General features: G+C 46.0%; 1 protein-coding gene across 1 annotated transcript; it reads right to left on the bottom strand.

Moving 5' to 3' along the window:
- Positions 1–488: 488 nt before the first annotated feature.
- Positions 489–11,363, bottom strand: castor2 (cytosolic arginine sensor for mTORC1 subunit 2). The gene is made up of 9 exons (XM_078106959.1): positions 10,968–11,363; positions 5,990–6,060; positions 4,882–5,075; positions 4,446–4,578; positions 4,218–4,341; positions 3,679–3,789; positions 2,837–2,919; positions 2,659–2,753; positions 489–2,574 (listed from the first exon to the last, which is right to left on the bottom strand). The coding sequence occupies exons 1-9, from the start codon at positions 11,078–11,080 to the stop codon at positions 2,512–2,514; spliced, it is 987 nt and encodes a 328-aa protein (XP_077963085.1). The 5' UTR covers positions 11,081–11,363; the 3' UTR covers positions 489–2,511.
- Between the last annotated feature and the right edge of the window lie 5,697 nt (positions 11,364–17,060).

The raw sequence follows: 17,060 nt of genomic DNA, 5'->3' as shown, positions 1-17,060 counted from the left end.
CATCCTCCCCCACTGTGAGCCGCAGGCTGGGGAGGAGGGAGGTTATGACTAAAATTACATCACAATTACTGCTAGAAGCCGAGAAGCTTTGGCAGTTTATTGGAAAATTAAATGAAGGCTAAGTCCCGCCCCTCTGATGCAGAACAACCAATCGTATCGTAGCATCGCCCAGCTCCTTCATAGACTCATTAATGTGCCATTTTTTAAATTCTTATGCTTATTTTTGCTGAAGTACTGATGGATCTGAAATGATGACAGTCGTTGGCACCAACAGTGCAGGTTACTTGTACTTATTTTCCTAGTTTGTTAACCTTCTGCATGTGATATTATATCCCCTCACCACGTAGGCTACACCATGATCTTTGTTAGCTGTTGATGCTAATATTCAGTCAATATATATATATATATATATATATATATATACACTAGTATGTTTTTGTATTATTTGATCCATCGATTTAGATCAATTTGAGGATTTGACCACCACGTTGGGCAAAGATGTCACCAGTTTATTGATTGAAGAGTACACATTGGGAGCAAATACAGTGAAAGGAAAAACCCCTGTTAAGTAAACGCATTAAAAATGACACATTGGTGAAAACTGAACAAGCTCAAAAAACAAAAGAAGAAAAGCGAGGGAAAAAAACGTTATTTTTTTCCAATGGAGAAGCTCTTCAACTTTGACATGGAATCAGAAGAATGTTTTAACACTGATAAATGTTTCCACTCATCACGTCTGACCAGGAGGCGGCTTGTTGTTAGGAGGGTGAAAGAAAAAGAAAAACAGTACCACTAAATGTTTAAGACCAACAGAGACGTCCCCATGTGGGCGGATCGCTCTACAGTAAATAGCCCTCCCCTGTTTTCACATCAGTACAGCAGGCCTGGGGGGGTTGGGGGGGGGTTGAAGGGGGGGGGGGGACCTGCATTAAAGTGCAGACTGGGGCAGGACAGGGGCAGCTCCAACACAGCAGGGCCCCACCCGGTGTGAAGCATTAGCTTATGTTTGCGTCACTATCCTAGAAAACAAAGTGGCTCAGGCATTTACGAATCGTTGCACTTCGTCATCGGGACGCGAGCGACGCACAAGTACAGTAACCGTGGTTACGACAGTAACTCCCAAGGAAACGAAGGCCAAGCGGATGCACGGAGGACCGCGAGCGGGGAAAAAATGTTCTTTTCCCTTTTAAGGATAAAGACTGAAGTGTTTAAATGTCAATTTAGGAGTAAAAAGGTTGTTTGATTTATTCTATTTCAATTTAATTCCTAATGTTGACTTAATGAGTCTTTTTCTTACGCCAGGCGCTGATACTGTCGACCTTATTCTTGACGTTAAAATATTTTTCAAAATGTAAGTAAAAATGTTTCCCCTCTTTTATTCCTTTAATCTTTTCCATTAATACTCTTGTTTATAGATGAGATTAAATGATTTGATGGGTAATCATTAGACGTCTGGCCGATTTTCTTTCCCGTTTCCAGTCTTTCTGCTACGCTAAGCTAATTGGTATGCCAAGCTAAGCTAATTGCTTTAGCGACATACCTAAACCAATTGGATTTTCCAGTATGATGTCAGTATATAAATTAACAAATATAATATTTGAACATCGAATATTTTTTTATCGTACAAATTGGTCGGACTCCATTTAATTGATATGAATTATCTGATTATTATTCCACTTCATTTTTTATTTTCTCACAAAATAATATGTCCTCAAATGTCGGTCGGCTGCCTTCACATTTCTAGCGTTATGTTGCTCGCTAAATTCTAGACGATATGCTATAATATTGCTTCTCATTAGGCGCGTTCTCACGAAACCTCTCAAAGGCGAAGTACATTGTTCCATAATAGTAATAATTCAAAATAAATACTGAGGGGAGCAAGAATTCTTCCACCATTTAAGACGCTGTATCACTCAACTTGTAAAAGCTTTTCAATTATTAATCATGTTCCAAATGTTCATTGATTCACTTTCTCCAAATCAAATGATAATCCCACGTTTCAGTCATTGATTAATGCCACATAAATGCACATCACAGAATTCTAACTTCTCCATCGGGCTCTTTGATTCGCTCTGACGATCGGGCGCCGCTGCGTCTACGAAGAGGCCGCGTGTAACTCCCCCCCCCCGGCGCCGCCTCTTTTTAATCGTCGTCTCCTACAATTGCACACGCGTGTAGTATTTTGACAAAGGCATCGGTTTAGGCATTCACACATCTTGGCACTGAGAAAGAGACCAGTAGGAACCATTAAATACAGAATATATCCATAAATAAGGACATAGATACACTCTGTAGTCATGGTGCTCGGGGGGGGGGAGGAGGGGGAGGAGGGGGGGAGGAACAAGCAGCTTCAGAGAGGAAAAGATACGCATGTTCAGTCTGTGAACCAAAGCAAACACTGGAAGGGAGGAAGGAGAATGGTTGCGTAACCCCCCCCCGCGCCGCCTCCAGCGCTTCCTGGTTTGGACCCCTTCGCTCGTCTCTTGGCACGTTTCCCGGGCGACGGGGAGCTCACTGGGCCGCGCTCTCGGTCCGCAGCGCTCCGATCACGCTCTGGATGTTCTCCTCGGGCACCTGAGGGGGCGACACGGGTGTCACTTACAGTGAGGTAACGGGTTCGGTTAACGTCACCGGGGGGGCCGATGGTTCCCGTCTCACCAGCGCGTGGTCGAACTTGAAGGTGCTGATGTAGTACGCCGGAATGTCGGCGGTGGCCAGCGGCTCGGATATCTGAGCCACGATGCCGCACTCGTCTGCAACGCAACACGTGGCAACGTCACCCACTCGTTCGCTCCGTCCGTGCACTTTTGTGGCCAAATGAGACAGAAATACTGACCGAACCCTAAAGGTTGCCCCCCGATCCGAACCATTTTCCAGAGCTCCCCCGACGCGCTGGTGAAGAGGACGTTGTTGGGGAACCTTGAAGACAACAAAGAAACAGGTGAGAGGTCCAAACATCTTTTAATTCAGTTATTACGGTACATTTCTCCCGTGGACGCTTTTCATTCGTTCAAATCTCCGCCTGCCGCGGTTCCGTCTCCTCTGCAGCGGCCAACTATTAAGCACTCAGGTGAGCCGTGTCACTGCTGAGCAACCCGCCGCCGCGAGTGAAGCAGCCATTGTAAAGTGGAGTGAAATGGGTGACCTATTCCTTTAAGGCAACACATTAGGTCTTACGTCAACACGGAGACGAGCCCGACCTACATGCTGCAGCAGAACGATACCAACGAGGTCCTTCCGTGTCTTCGTGGTCACTTCATGTCTGTGAGCAGTTCTTTTGTAATGTGTCTTTCTGAATTGTTTTGTGTCTTTCTGCCTCTTTGTGGTCACTTAGCGTCTCTTTATGGTCCATCCATCTTTGAGACGCCGCTGACTCTTCCGTGATTACAGAAGCTGCTGCTTTTTGCTCCATGAGAGGGTCTTCTGTGAGACGGAGGGGGACCCGGCGGGGGACAAACGAGTCAGACTGAAACCCGCTGTGACTTAGGTACGCCGTATATGCCCGACTGCTCTGCTGTTGCTTAGCAACCAACTCTCCCTCTTCAACAACAACAACAACCATCATCATAAATTAGTCCCCCCCTCCCCCCCCCCCCTGGCGTGCACATAATGTCCCGGCCCTAAGTGACTGTAAAGGAGGACAACATCTCGAGAGGACAAGGGACGTTGATTAGAGACCTTTGAGTCGTCTGCTCGTCCATGACCAGAGACACGTAGCCCTCGATCAGCGAGAAGGAGAAGAAGCGGATGTGGCCGGAGTCCTCGCTGGCGGCCGAGGCCTCCTTCGACCTGCAGGGAGGAGAACGCAACGACTTTTACACTGCGACTCAAAATACATTTTACGGGAGGATATTGTTATTTTTTTTTACTGACAATCATTTTTCAATTTCACACTTAATTGAATCCTCGGGGGAAAACTACAAGCTGTACGTCAGCAGTTAAAACACTCAACTCGGTGACATAATGAACAGTATCCTGGAACGTGTTCTGCATGAGGAGATCTTTCTCTTTGTACTTCAGGGTCACTTTCATGGCAATAATACTAATAATAAAAGGAGACTGCATGAATATCCTCAAGTCATTAGGTGTCATCCTCACACAACATCCGTCTATTCAACTCAAAACTAGCAGAAGAAGAAGAAGAACTGGAAGGATCATCTTGAGCTTTTTGAGACCCCGATCAATAAAAGGCCGCCGCGGCGCCGTTTGACTCTCACCCTCCGGAGTAGAACATGACGTCCATGAGCAGCGTGGCCACGGAGGGCAGCGTGTCCGGGTCCAGGCTGGTCACACAGAACATGTTGCTGGGACTGGAGAGGGGATGGATGACGGGACGCGGCGCTGGAAGGGAAACGGGGGGGGGGGGGGGCAGATGGTGACCTCACAGAACCTGAGGTTCAAACCGCTGACGTGGGGAGGAGCTTACGTGGTTGTTTCAGGCCTACCGAGTTTGGGCTTCACGAAGCCGTTGGCGGCCCCCAGGTGGGGGGCGGCCACGGCCTCTCCGTTGACCACCCGGAGCAAAGTGAACTCAGAAGACAGCGTGTGCGTGACCATGGGCAGGTCCCGCTCCCGCACCTGAGGGCAGAAGACACCAGTCGGTGGGTCCAGAGCGGAGGACGAGGACAGAGACCGGAGACCTTCAGCAGGTTTCTTTTGTTTTCTGAAGCTGTAATTAGGACGGCGGGCAGGAAACGGGCCCCCGAGTCGGATACCTGGAGCTCAAGGTCGAGCCGCTGATCCTCTTTACGTAACCGATTATCGGGCTTTCTGTCACATTTCATAAAGCCGCTCAGCGGACCTTGTTTTTCCTCCAGGACGGGGCAATAGGGGCAAACGCTCCATGGGGGGACCCTCACGCACCCGGACGTCCGCACTCACCAGAATGAAGTCGGTCTGATACGTCGACAGCATGAAGACGGAGATGTTGTGGTCGGCCAGCGGCGCGATGACCGACTTGGCGATCTTGGTGACCCCGATGGGCTGCGAGTTGGAGGCGTTGCCGCCGCCCGACACCACGTTGAGGGCCACCCACGTGGCGTCGGCCACGCTGATGTGCTCCGACTGGGGCAGCTCTGGGGAGGGACGGGGACACGCTCGTCACTAGGCGCCCCGGCGGAAAACCCGAGGGGACGAGTTAAAAAGAGGATTCTTTCACCATGAGAGTTTCAACCGGACGCCCTTTTTTATTTTTATACTCTTTGCTGGGAAATATAATGATACGCTCTTTCAACACCAGTCTGGAATAAATAGAGAAGTAAAAATGAGCAATGAGCATGGCTCTTTTTTTATGTGTCGTAGTTCCTGTTTTTCCTCTTTTAAAGCACCGTTGTCTATTTCTGTTACTCTGTTTTTAGTTCTATTAAAATTTATTTTGCAAAAACGCACTTTTTCATCCATCTCAATGAAAGGTTCTATATCCAATAAACTTTACTTAGAAGTTTAAAACATTTATATTAAATATTGACTCTTACATCACATTTTCCTGCCTGAACCAATTTCTCATATTTGATGGTACATTAAATATTGCTTGTGTTGGACTTTTGGTCTGGAGGTATCAAGATAATAATTTACAACGATACTTGGAGCCCTGATTAAAAATATGTTAAATCTAATGGCCCTGTGGTGTCACTAGTGGATTAATGTTAACATTTCCTGCATGGCTGCCTTAATAAATGAATAACCCTCAGACGTTATAGAGCTCCGGCCTAATCATCCGTGGGACAGAATTCTGTCCACAGCAAAAGGTCAGATATCAGATCTTCATTAGCTTCTTCTGGAGGTTTTTAAAAAAAGAAGAAGTCAAAACTGTATCTTACATTTCTATCTCTAAGGACAGTAGAAAATACCTGCGCCAGTTACGCAACAAACAACCGGTCGTCTCCACGGAGACCGAGAAGAATTGCGTGAGATGAGTTCATCAGCCGACCACGAAACGCGGCGAGAGAGAGAGAGAGAGGGAGAGGGAGGGAGAGGGAGAGAGGCCCACCTTTAAAGCCTTCCTCGTCTACGATTAGGGTGTAGTCCTCCGGGGTCTCCGTCAGGCTGAAGAACTTGCATCTGTGCGGGCGGAGAAGAGAGGACGGATCGGACTCGAGGAGATTCAGCTTCATACAAAAAGACCACTTCCTGTTTTATAACCGAGCTATCAAACAAGACCGTTAGAATTCGATTTCTTTTCAGATTTATTCTACTCGAGTACGTCCTCGTCGCCAGTGTTTTGGTTGATTGATTAAACCCATTCGTTGGACCACCTCGTCACTTGTCTTAATTGTAAGAAGAAATGACCAGAGGGAAATCCAGCAGTTTGATCTAAATTCTCCCGTTGCTGGTCGGGTTGAAAGGTTTCACGTTATCGTCCGTACAGAATCAACAGAGTCCTCCGGAGGCTCACGTGCGTCTGAAAGGTGTGAGAAGCCACAGCGGGTCTCTGCGGGAGCTTTTCCCCTCCAGACGAAATCAGCCGTCGCTTTGAATCGCTGACTCGGGACTTTAGGACGACGACAACGGCGCCCTGGATTGACGACACGTCTTCCACGGCGTCCAAGTCCCAACGAACACGAACCAATGACCCGCTGTGTTCTGATCAACAGCAAGTGAACTAATGTTTATTGAACCATGAGCCATGAGCCCGTAAACAGAAGGACACCAAGGACACAGTCCATGAGAAAGACACGAGAGAGACACACAGAGTCCATGAGAAAGACACGAGACACACAGAGTCCATGAGAAAGACACGAGAGAGACACACAGAGTCCATGAGAAAGACACGAGACACACAGAGTCCATGAGAAAGACACGAGAGACACACACAGAGTCCATGAGAAAGACACGAGAGAGACACACAGAGTCCATGAGAAAGACACGAGAGACACACACAGAGTCCATGAGAAAGACACGAGAGAGACACACAGAGTCCATGAGAAAGACACGAGAGACACACACAGAGTCCATGAGAAAGACACAAAAGAGACACACAGAGTCCATGAGAAAGACACGAGAGAGACACACAGAGTCCATGAGAAAGACACGAGACACACAGAGTCCATGAGAAAGACACGAGAGACACACACAGAGTCCATGAGAAAGACACGAGAGAGACACACAGAGTCCATGAGAAAGACACGAGAGACACACACAGAGTCCATGAGAAAGACACGAGAGAGACACACAGAGTCCATGAGAAAGACACGAGAGACACACACAGAGTCCATGAGAAAGACACAAGAGAGACACACAGAGTCCATGAGAAAGACACGAGAGAGACACACAGAGTCCATGAGAAAGACACGAGAGAGACACACAGAGTCCATGAGAAAGACACAAGAGAGACACACAGAGTCCATGAGAAAGACAAGAGAAAGACACACAGAGTCCATGAGAAAGACAAGAGAGAGACACACAGACTCCATGAGAAAGACACAAGAGAGACACACAGACTCCATGAGAAAGACACAAGAGAGACACACAGAGTCCATGAGAAAGATACGAGAGAGACACACAGAGTCCATGAGAAAGACACGAGAGAGACACACAGAGTCCATGAGAAAGACACGAGAGAGACACACAGAGTCCATGAGAAAGACACGAGAGAGACACACAGAGTCCATGAGAAAGACACAAGAGAGACACACAGAGTCCATGAGAAAGACAAGAGAAAGACACACAGAGTCCATGAGAAAGACAAGAGAGAGACACACAGACTCCATGAGAAAGACACGAGAGAGACACACAGAGTCCATGAGAAAGACAAGAGAAAGACACACAGAGTCCATGAGAAAGACAAGAGAGAGACACACAGACTCCATGAGAAAGACACAAGAGAGACACACAGACTCCATGAGAAAGATACAAGAGAGACACACAGAGTCCATGAGAAAGACACGAGAGACACACACAGAGTCCATGAGAAAGACACAAGAGAGACACACAGAGTCTATGTGAAAGACACGAGAGAGACACACAGAGTCCATGAGAAAGACACGAGAGAGACACACAGAGTCCATGAGAAAGACACAAGAGAGACACACAGAGTCCATGAGAAAGACAAGAGAAAGACACACAGAGTCCATGAGAAAGACAAGAGAGAGACACACAGACTCCATGAGAAAGACACAAGAGAGACACACAGACTCCATGAGAAAGACAAGAGAGAGACACACAGACTCCATGAGAAAGACACAAGAGAGAGACACAGACTCCATGAGAAAGACACGAGAGAGACACAGACTCCATGAGAAAGACACGAGAGAGACCTAGAACTGAAACGCTGACCAATGAATCGTCCTCATGTTGACGTGTTGTTGTGTTTGTGCGTCCTGTTCCTCCCCTGGAGGGAACATGTGCGTCTTTAGCTGCTTCGCGCTGCGTGCGCCGTCCTAAATGAATAACATTCGTTGAATATGTAACGTTGGAGGAACACAGATAACAGGGAGCGCTTTCAGGAAATGAGCTGAACTCATTCTGATGAAGCAAACGAACACTTTAGAATGCGGCTCGGGTCTCGTGTCAAACTTCCTCTTGTTTGATTGGACGAGCCGGTTTAACAGAAATCACTCAATGAAAGATGAGGAAACTTATTACATTCATTCTCTGACTATCCAAAGACATGACCTAATAAAGATCTCCATCACACTGCCCAGCTGATTACTGACGGACACTATTTCCTTTTTAGCACGTTTTCTGAAAATGAAATATGCAAATTCGGCATTAGCTTGTCAAATATGTGCTCGTTTGAATATCTTTCCATAACCGAAATGCAAACACTGGATGAAGCCTGGTTTAAAACTTGTTTCATTTTATTGACAAATTAGAGTGAAATATTTTTGAGACATCTGAGAGCAAAACTAATTCAGAGAAAACGGCCTAAAGAGAAGTTTAGTGACGTCGCAGGTGGACGTTGTAAGATAATGAACTAATGGATCTCATCTTACAGAATGCAAACGAGCAAATCATCGAATGGTCCCTTTGGGAGAAATCTACAGACACAATTGGACCAAGTAGTGAAAACATCATAATTGACCTTGCAGTGTCCCCCCTTAAATTGACCTCTGGTTTAAACTGCCTGTGCGCGCGGGGTGGTGCACAGAGACCAGTCCACAGAGGATCTGAGTCTGTCCTCGGTGAACTTCATGGTCTCTGCTGGAGGATCTGAGTCTGTCCTCAGTGGACTAGTCTCTGCTGGAGGATCTGAGTCTGTCCTCAGTGGACTGGTCTCTGCTGGAGGATCTGAGTCTGTCCTCAGTGGACTGGTCTCTGCTGGAGGATCTGAGTCTGTCCTCGGTGGACTTCATGGTCTCTGCTGGAGGATCTGAGTCTGTCCTCGGTGGACTTCATGGTCTCTGCTGGGGGGTCTGAGTCTGTCCTCGGTGGACTTCATGGTCTCTGCTGGAGGATCTGAGTCTGTCCTCGGTGGACTTCATGGTCTCTGCTGGGGGGTCTGAGTCTGTCCTCGGTGGACTTCATGGTCTCTGCTGGAGGATCTGAGTCTGTCCTCGGTGGACTTCATGGTCTCTGCTGGAGGATCTGAGTCTGTCCTCAGTGGACTAGTCTCTGCTGGAAGATCTGAGTCTGTCCTCAGTGGACTGGTCTCTGCTGGAGGATCTGAGTCTGTCCTCGGTGGACTTCATGGTCTCTGCTGGAGGATCTGAGTCTGTCCTCGGTGGACTTCATGGTCTCTGCTGGGGGGTCTGAGTCTGTCCTCGGTGGACTTCATGGTCTCTGCTGGAGGATCTGAGTCTGTCCTCGGTGGACTTCATGGTCTCTGCTGGGGGGTCTGAGTCTGTCCTCGGTGGACTACATGGTCTCTGAAGGAGGATCTCAGTCTGTCCTCGTTTGACGTCACGGTGAATCGGTTGAAAAGGAGGATTCAGTCTCTGATGAACTTATAAATCAATCTTTAGCATCCTGGTAGCTTTTATAAAATCGAGACATTCACACTAGACGTGCAAACTGTGTGCCGATGAGCCTTTAGTGGCAGAACACCAGCTCATTATTTGACTTATGCATCATGTCTGTTTTTAACTTCCTCACTGACATCTACTCACAAAAGCGCCTGTTTCAGACCCGAATAATATGGTTGCAACAAAATTGAATTAAATAAATGAAGCAGGAATATACGTCTCTATCCACAAAACATAATTATTCAGAGTGGGATATTTCCAAGACGTCTGCTAATTAATAATTGCATTTGTGAGACGAGACTTATCAGGATCTTTCTTTTTTTCCTTTGTGAGCTTCCCGAAATATATCACTTTAATGTATTAAGTTTGTGTTTCATTACATGGAATGATGGATGAACTCTGGGTGACTTCAGACATTTATGTTTTTGCTTCCCAGGGCATTAACTTTTTATTTAGGGGCCGACTCGGATGCTGAAATGTGCTCTATCAAAGCCCCAAATCTGTTATTTACAGCATCGCAGACGGCACCTGAATGCAGCATCATCACCCCGATGAAGTAAAACGGTTATTAAATGTTTCATGTTTTTCTAGCAAATGTGCAAAAACGTTAAAATAATTCAGTGGTTGGTAGATTAGCTGCTTCTCTCAGTTTGATATCTGTAGAACACATTTGGGCTTTTGAGTTTGGAGAAGTTGTGCACTATTATTATTCGCAAAGCCAGAACCAACTAAGTCACAAAACGACTTTTTCAATTAAAGTCTCCTTGTGTTCGATAATCAGCTTCATCCTTAAGCTGCTTGTTGAAGGTGATAAAAAACATGTCATGACACCCCCCCCCCCTTTAGAGGAGGAAAAACAGCCCCCCTCCCTGCCGTCCAACCCAGCTACAGACAACTCAACCGCCCCCCAGAACCAGGACGGGCCCGTGAACTGTGCCCCCCCTAGAATAAAGACATGATAACAGCACTAAACTGCAGGCTGCATGAATCGAACCCGCGTGCACGCGGCGTCCTCGCGGCTGCCAAACGCTCGCCAAGACGCCGCGTGCGGCGGAGTCACGTTACCTGGTTCTGGAGGCCAGGAAGGCGAGTTTCACGAGTCCGTGGGTGCAGATCTGGATGCCCTCCTTCTCTATGCTCGCCACTTTCAGGCTGTGCTCTAGGATGTGAAGCTCCATCTTCTGCGTCTTCTCATTTGAGGGACGGCGTGAGATGTTGTTTTTGTTTTTGAAACAACAATAATAAATGGTGACAGCGGGGAAGCAGCGAGGCGTCCAGGGGAGACGTTAATAAATAAATAAATAAACCGACCAGGAGACGCGCGGCGCGAGGAAAGGCGCGTTTAAATAGAGAAAGAGGGAGCTATGCAGGCTGGAATAAAGAAAAGCTAAGAGGTAAAAAAAAAAAAAAAAAAAGAAAAAACACCGAGCCGCCGTCAAGACGTGCGACGGAACCGCGCGTGTTTCCGGTTAAAGGCTTTCAGAATAAAGGTCTCCCTAGAGGCGGCACACAGGGAACGTTGGAATTACAAAAAAAAAAGTAATTATAAAATACAGAATGTGGTAAATTTTCAAATAAAAAGCCTTTTATAAGAGAGAGGAAGGCTACTGTGGCTTTTAATAAGTTTTATAAGTGCTAGCTGGCGGATTATATCAATGAACAGAGCTGATGGATCTTCAACTTGTGAAAACACGCTGTTTTAGAATAGAATTGAATAGAAGTACTTTATTGATCCCCGAGGGGAAATTCAAGATCCAAGTAGCTCTTGACAATATACAAACATAATATACACATGCAGTTAAACTATTAAAAAGGGTTTATCAAAGAAAAAATAAAGTTAAAACACACATTAAGAGTTCAGGCTGGGGGTGGAGAGAGGGAGGGGTGGGGGCTTGTGCAAAAATAGGGGTGGGGGGGGGGGGGGGGGGGGGGGGTGCAAAGGGCCAACATAGCCAGTAAACTGTGATATTTGATCGTTTGTGCAAAACAAAATCAATCAATCGGATGTGATCTCTTAATTATTCACCTGTAACTGCATCATGGTGTAACATCAGTGATGCAGATAAATACCGCTTAGATATTTCAAATTATATTCAGTCCAATTTATTAATATTTTATTTCATACGTTTCGAACCCGTTGCTTTTATTTTGATAGAAAACCCCTGAGAGAGCGGAAGTGCCCGTGCGAGCAGCTTCCGGCAGCTTGTTGGCTGGTTAACCGGGAGCACAGGACCGCTGCTCTCCGACTGGAATAGTTAGCAGCTGGCCGGACTGAAGCAAACAACTTGCCATTCAAACGAGGGGGCGGGGCGGGGCGGGGGGTGTCTGCAGCGGGGCATCATGGGTAATGCTGTTCTCTGTCTTACGTGCCAGGTGGATTAGAAGCTCAGATGTTAACATTAAATGCAATTTATACACTTATAACTTATATCTTCTTTGGATTCAAATGTTTCAGCGGCACCGCTTGAGTTGAAATGAATAAAAGAAAAAGACAAAAGACCAGAGAAATTAAAGAAATCCTGTTACATCCAATATTATTTTTCTTTAACTTATAACCTATAAATTAACTGCAGTACAGTCATTTTGTTCGGAGTACTGCAGATAGTATAAATATGGCTAATAAACAGTTAGACGTAGAAATATGACTATGTGTAGTGCTCTGGATAATAATACAATACTAATAGCAGAAACAGAAAGGAATAGTGCTATAACATGCGTGTTGTAGGATCGGTTGTTTTATGTTAATATTGTGATGAATATGGTGTTTATTTTTTTTTACCTGTACCATTACTCCTTGTAGTTCTTATTAAGCATAATAATGTATATTGTAGGACAAAGTGCATGTCTCATGTATACAGTCCAACAACCCGACCCACAACTTTATATTTCTCAACTGGATGTTTTTTCTGCAGACACAAAAACATGATGGAATAACTCAAAAAATATACAATTAGCTATAGTTTTTGTTGTGTATAAGTGTAATAATATAATAATTATTTTTAAAAATGGGGCTGACATGTTCCTACAGCAGCCCGGAGGGGACAAACAGGAGCTTTTGCTTTTCACATGGGGGACATTTCTTGTAAAGGGCCTCATGTCTGACTAAAGTTTACTCATAAAACGGCTTAAATCAGCCATGTTCACACTTCAAATCCAACTAAATCTTTTGTGAACATTTGTCTGTGAAAGGACTGTGTAAGTATTAGATTTGCTGCTGTTATAGAATCTTGTGGAAAAAGTCTCGGAAGTCTTTTTAATCTTGGTTTTGAACCGCCGCAAAAAAGTTTATGAACTTCTGTCATTTTTTTGCGTTTTCTCTCCCAGGGAAAAACTTAACGCCTCTTCGTTCGGTCGGTTTTATCACGTGAGCGATTTCTTTTGTCATCGTCTGCACGACAATTACAAAGAAGCAGCAGTTGGCAACGAGAATTTTGGATCTCTGATGCTCCTTAAATATGCATAAAAAGAAGATAAAGTAAAAGCAAAGTGAGAATCAAAGACTTTTGATTTGTTTTGGCCTCATATTCTTACGGTTTAACTTATTTGTATCCACTTAAGTTGGAGTGGACAGTAAATGTACAACTGAGAAGTAATAAGTACGTATATAAACCTTCCTTGCTGGATGTGGAATGAATCTCAGCACTCGGCTGTTAATCGTCTGCAGACGCTCCTTTTCTCAGCCAGCGCGCTAATTGCAAAAACAATTAGTAGTAACGATCCACGGCAAAGTATTGATTAAGCAAACAGGGAGTCTTTGCTGCCACGACAGTGTGCCAACTTATTTGAACTCTGTTCTCTGTGTGCACAACAGTCTTCTCCTCTCCAGCTGCTCCACCTCCTCTTTGGCCAATCGATCCCACGGCTTTTTTTCCCTCCATCTTATGTCGGCCTCCTCCGAGCGACTGAGCAATTGACCTGTCAATCACAATAAGCCCCGCCCTGAAGCATCCCCTGCTTTATGGTGTCTCCGTCTCTAAATGGACGTTTGGACGTTCATTTACTGAATGAGCGTCATGCTGTGTTGAAGGAGACATGGTTTTACATGGAAGATGTGTGTGTGTGTGTGTGTGTGTGTGTGGGGTGGAAAGCCTCAACAGTCTGTCGTATTGTAAACATAGAAACGTGACATAAACAGGAAGTGGCAGAAAGAACAATTTCCTTTTGCATAAAATCACTCGTGTTGCTGAACAGCTTTATTTATTTTCTTGGAGCAAACAATGAAATAGTCCAGTTCTTTACGGGACAAATGACAATCAGCCGCACACTTGACCTTTCACACCGGGTGTCCAGGTGCATCGGTGGATTCTCTCCGACGCTCGTGGGCGACGTCAGAGACTCGGCGAGGGTCCAGTGCTCCCGCGTCCTCCGGGAGACGTCTCATATTGTCCCCTCAAGGACACAAAGCAGCCTCTTGGTGGAAGCTTTCAGCTGTGCATGTAACTTACGCCATTTTCTCCTGTAAAATAAGGACCAGCAGCAGTTCGTTCCAACACGGGACCAACGGCAGATCCCCCGTGTGTCGGTGGAGCAGCAGGTAACCATGGCGATGACATGTGGAGTTTGATCACAACAGGAGATTCCACGAGATTCACCGCAGGCTAGTTGCTGCAAGAATAATGATGTAACGCGGATAGTTTTTTCCAATTATTCTAAATGAATCCAAAAGAACCAGTGAGAGCATCAAGGAAACCGACCCGCTGACTGATGAGAGTGACCACGGAGAGGAAAAGCTGCTTCGGATGCTCACAGCTGGCTCTCGCTCTGAGCACTGGCGTCGACTCGGGAGGAGCTGGAGTGGAGAATAAAAATCACGCCGAAAATGACAGCCGGAGGCAACTGGGCGAGGTGCCGCTTTTTATATTCTGGCTGCGGCGCGATGATTGCTTCACTGTGAAATATTAAAAAGGCGGAAACCTCAAGTGACAGCCGGCGGCGTGAGGGGTTGACAGCGTGGGAAAGTCTGCTGAGTTGTGATTTTCGTGAACGACGTGAGCTTAAAAGTGGTCTCGTGTGGAGCCACACAGCCGCTATTTGCACAGCTCCATACCCGTTTATACCCTTTTATACCCTTTAATACCCTTTAATACCCGTCTCTCGACTCGCTGCAACTATCTGAGAACACTCTGTACTTTCTGCTGGATCTTTCTTTCTTTCAAAAGTATAAGAAACAAGTTGACACATCGGTGGCCTTAATGGAAGCACGTGTTGTATATTTACGTGCAGCCTCTGTTGCCTTGTTCTGTCCACACGGGAGACTGAATCATCAACATCTCCACCAGGTGCTGCACGTCGCCTTCGGCCTCCACGACCACCAGAGCCATTCCGGTCTCGTGATTGATGAACTTCATTTTGTGGCTCCGCAATATTTTCAGCAGCAGCTTTTTTACTGGATGAGTTTGTGCTGCTTGCTCGGTGTCACTGGGGAGGCACCAGAGCCTCACACACACACACACACACACACACACACACACACACACACACACACACACACACACACACACACACACACACACACACACACAGGGGTAAGCTGTAATCTCTTCCCCGTGACCCAGATGAAATCCTGAGAACAACCAGCCCCCGTCTTACAGGTACCCCCCCTCCATCGCCCAGCTGTGATCTGTGCAAACAGCCTCTCTCCTCGGATGGATGGACTTTGCACAAAATAACCAAAGCCTGTTACCCAAACCGACGGGTTACGTAACTATTTATCAGCGGCCACTGTGTTTGGATCTAAATCCACTGAACGAGTCGATGGACTCTCGTTGTGGTCCATTCTTTGAGTGGTCGAGCGTGTTTACAGGAGGATTCAGTCGATTAGGCGGAGAGAGTTTTTGCTTTGCTTTACAGAGCTGACAGCCTCACGATGCGAGCAGATGTCGGCCTTCCACGCGCTCACTCCGTCGCAGGAGCTGTTTTTTTTTTTTCACTTGCATATTGTTGTTTCGGTCTCAACAGGCTTCACTTTCCTCTTTTGTCCAGCAGAGGAGCCACTCACCATTTCATCATTTCACCATTTCACGCATTTCATGCATGTGTTGGATGCATTCCCTCATTTCTGTTGTGCTCAAAGGCAGAAATCACAAGTTAAATATAAAAACGAGTCTTGGCAGGGAAGTAAACGGGACATCCTGCGCCGTGGCTCTTTGTAACGTTAAAAGTTATTTGGTAACGAAGAAGCTTCTTTCTTGTTTCTCTCATTCTGTTGTCGTATATCGACATAACATAATCACTAAGTAAGTACAGTTATAAGTTAATTGTTTTTCATGGATACTTTAGGCACCGGGGGGGGGGAAGCTAGTTGCCTATAAACACACACAGCAACTTTCTCTTCATTTGGAGTTGAATTAAAGTTTCCTTTGAGCTCTGAACTCTTCCTGAGGAACAAACCTGCATAATAAGACTTCATCTTTATCTGTTAACAAACTGAGTCTACTGCTCCTTAATTCACCTCAACCGTCATTTCCTTGTTTTCTAATTGATTTGTATTTTACGACCTTACGTTTTATTTGTATCTCAGCTGCGCAACGGTTTAATGCAAAAGGAATTACAGGCCATTTCATTTCAGTTCACCGAGTGAATGAATTAAATCCGTGGAAGTTTGACTGTAATTGTTCAAATACGACTGTTGATTTGTGGAGTTTAAACCGCATTGTGCTGACGTTGAACCGAGCTAATTGCTGTTCTCGCTCTGTGTTACGGATCATTTTGGGCAGGAGGACATTAGAGTTCACACTCGTTCGGGCTGAAATGGGAGGAATGGACAAAGGAGCCGGCGCTCACGCCGCTAATAGAGTTCTCTTTGTGTCACAGTCGGGCAGCTTGATGGTTTTCCGGAAGATTAATCCGGCAAAAATTGAATGGTCTTGTTTCAAAGGGGAATTCCACTTGAAAAATGACCCGTCTTTTCTGAAAAAGGAACCTCAGTAGGAATCACAGCACTAAAACGTTTATGTAGTTTACTGAAGATCCACTTTTCCTTTTCCACCATCAAGACGCGGATACAGTGAAGTCCCCCCCGTTGTGCATGTTAACATGCCAATTCCCTAAAGTATAACGATGGACGTTGTGTCCATAGTCCTCAATCTGTGACGGCCCTGCCTATTGGCTCATGTCATGACGTCACTGTCTTTCCCAGAGGTAATGCCATCAACTGGA

The sequence above is a fragment of the Gasterosteus aculeatus genome, chromosome 7 (assembly GCF_964276395.1).
Source record: "Gasterosteus aculeatus chromosome 7, fGasAcu3.hap1.1, whole genome shotgun sequence".
NCBI classification, from domain to species: domain Eukaryota; kingdom Metazoa; phylum Chordata; class Actinopteri; order Perciformes; family Gasterosteidae; genus Gasterosteus; species Gasterosteus aculeatus.
Note: the sequence above shows the minus strand (reverse complement) of the source record. Positions and strands in the feature narration are given on the sequence as shown.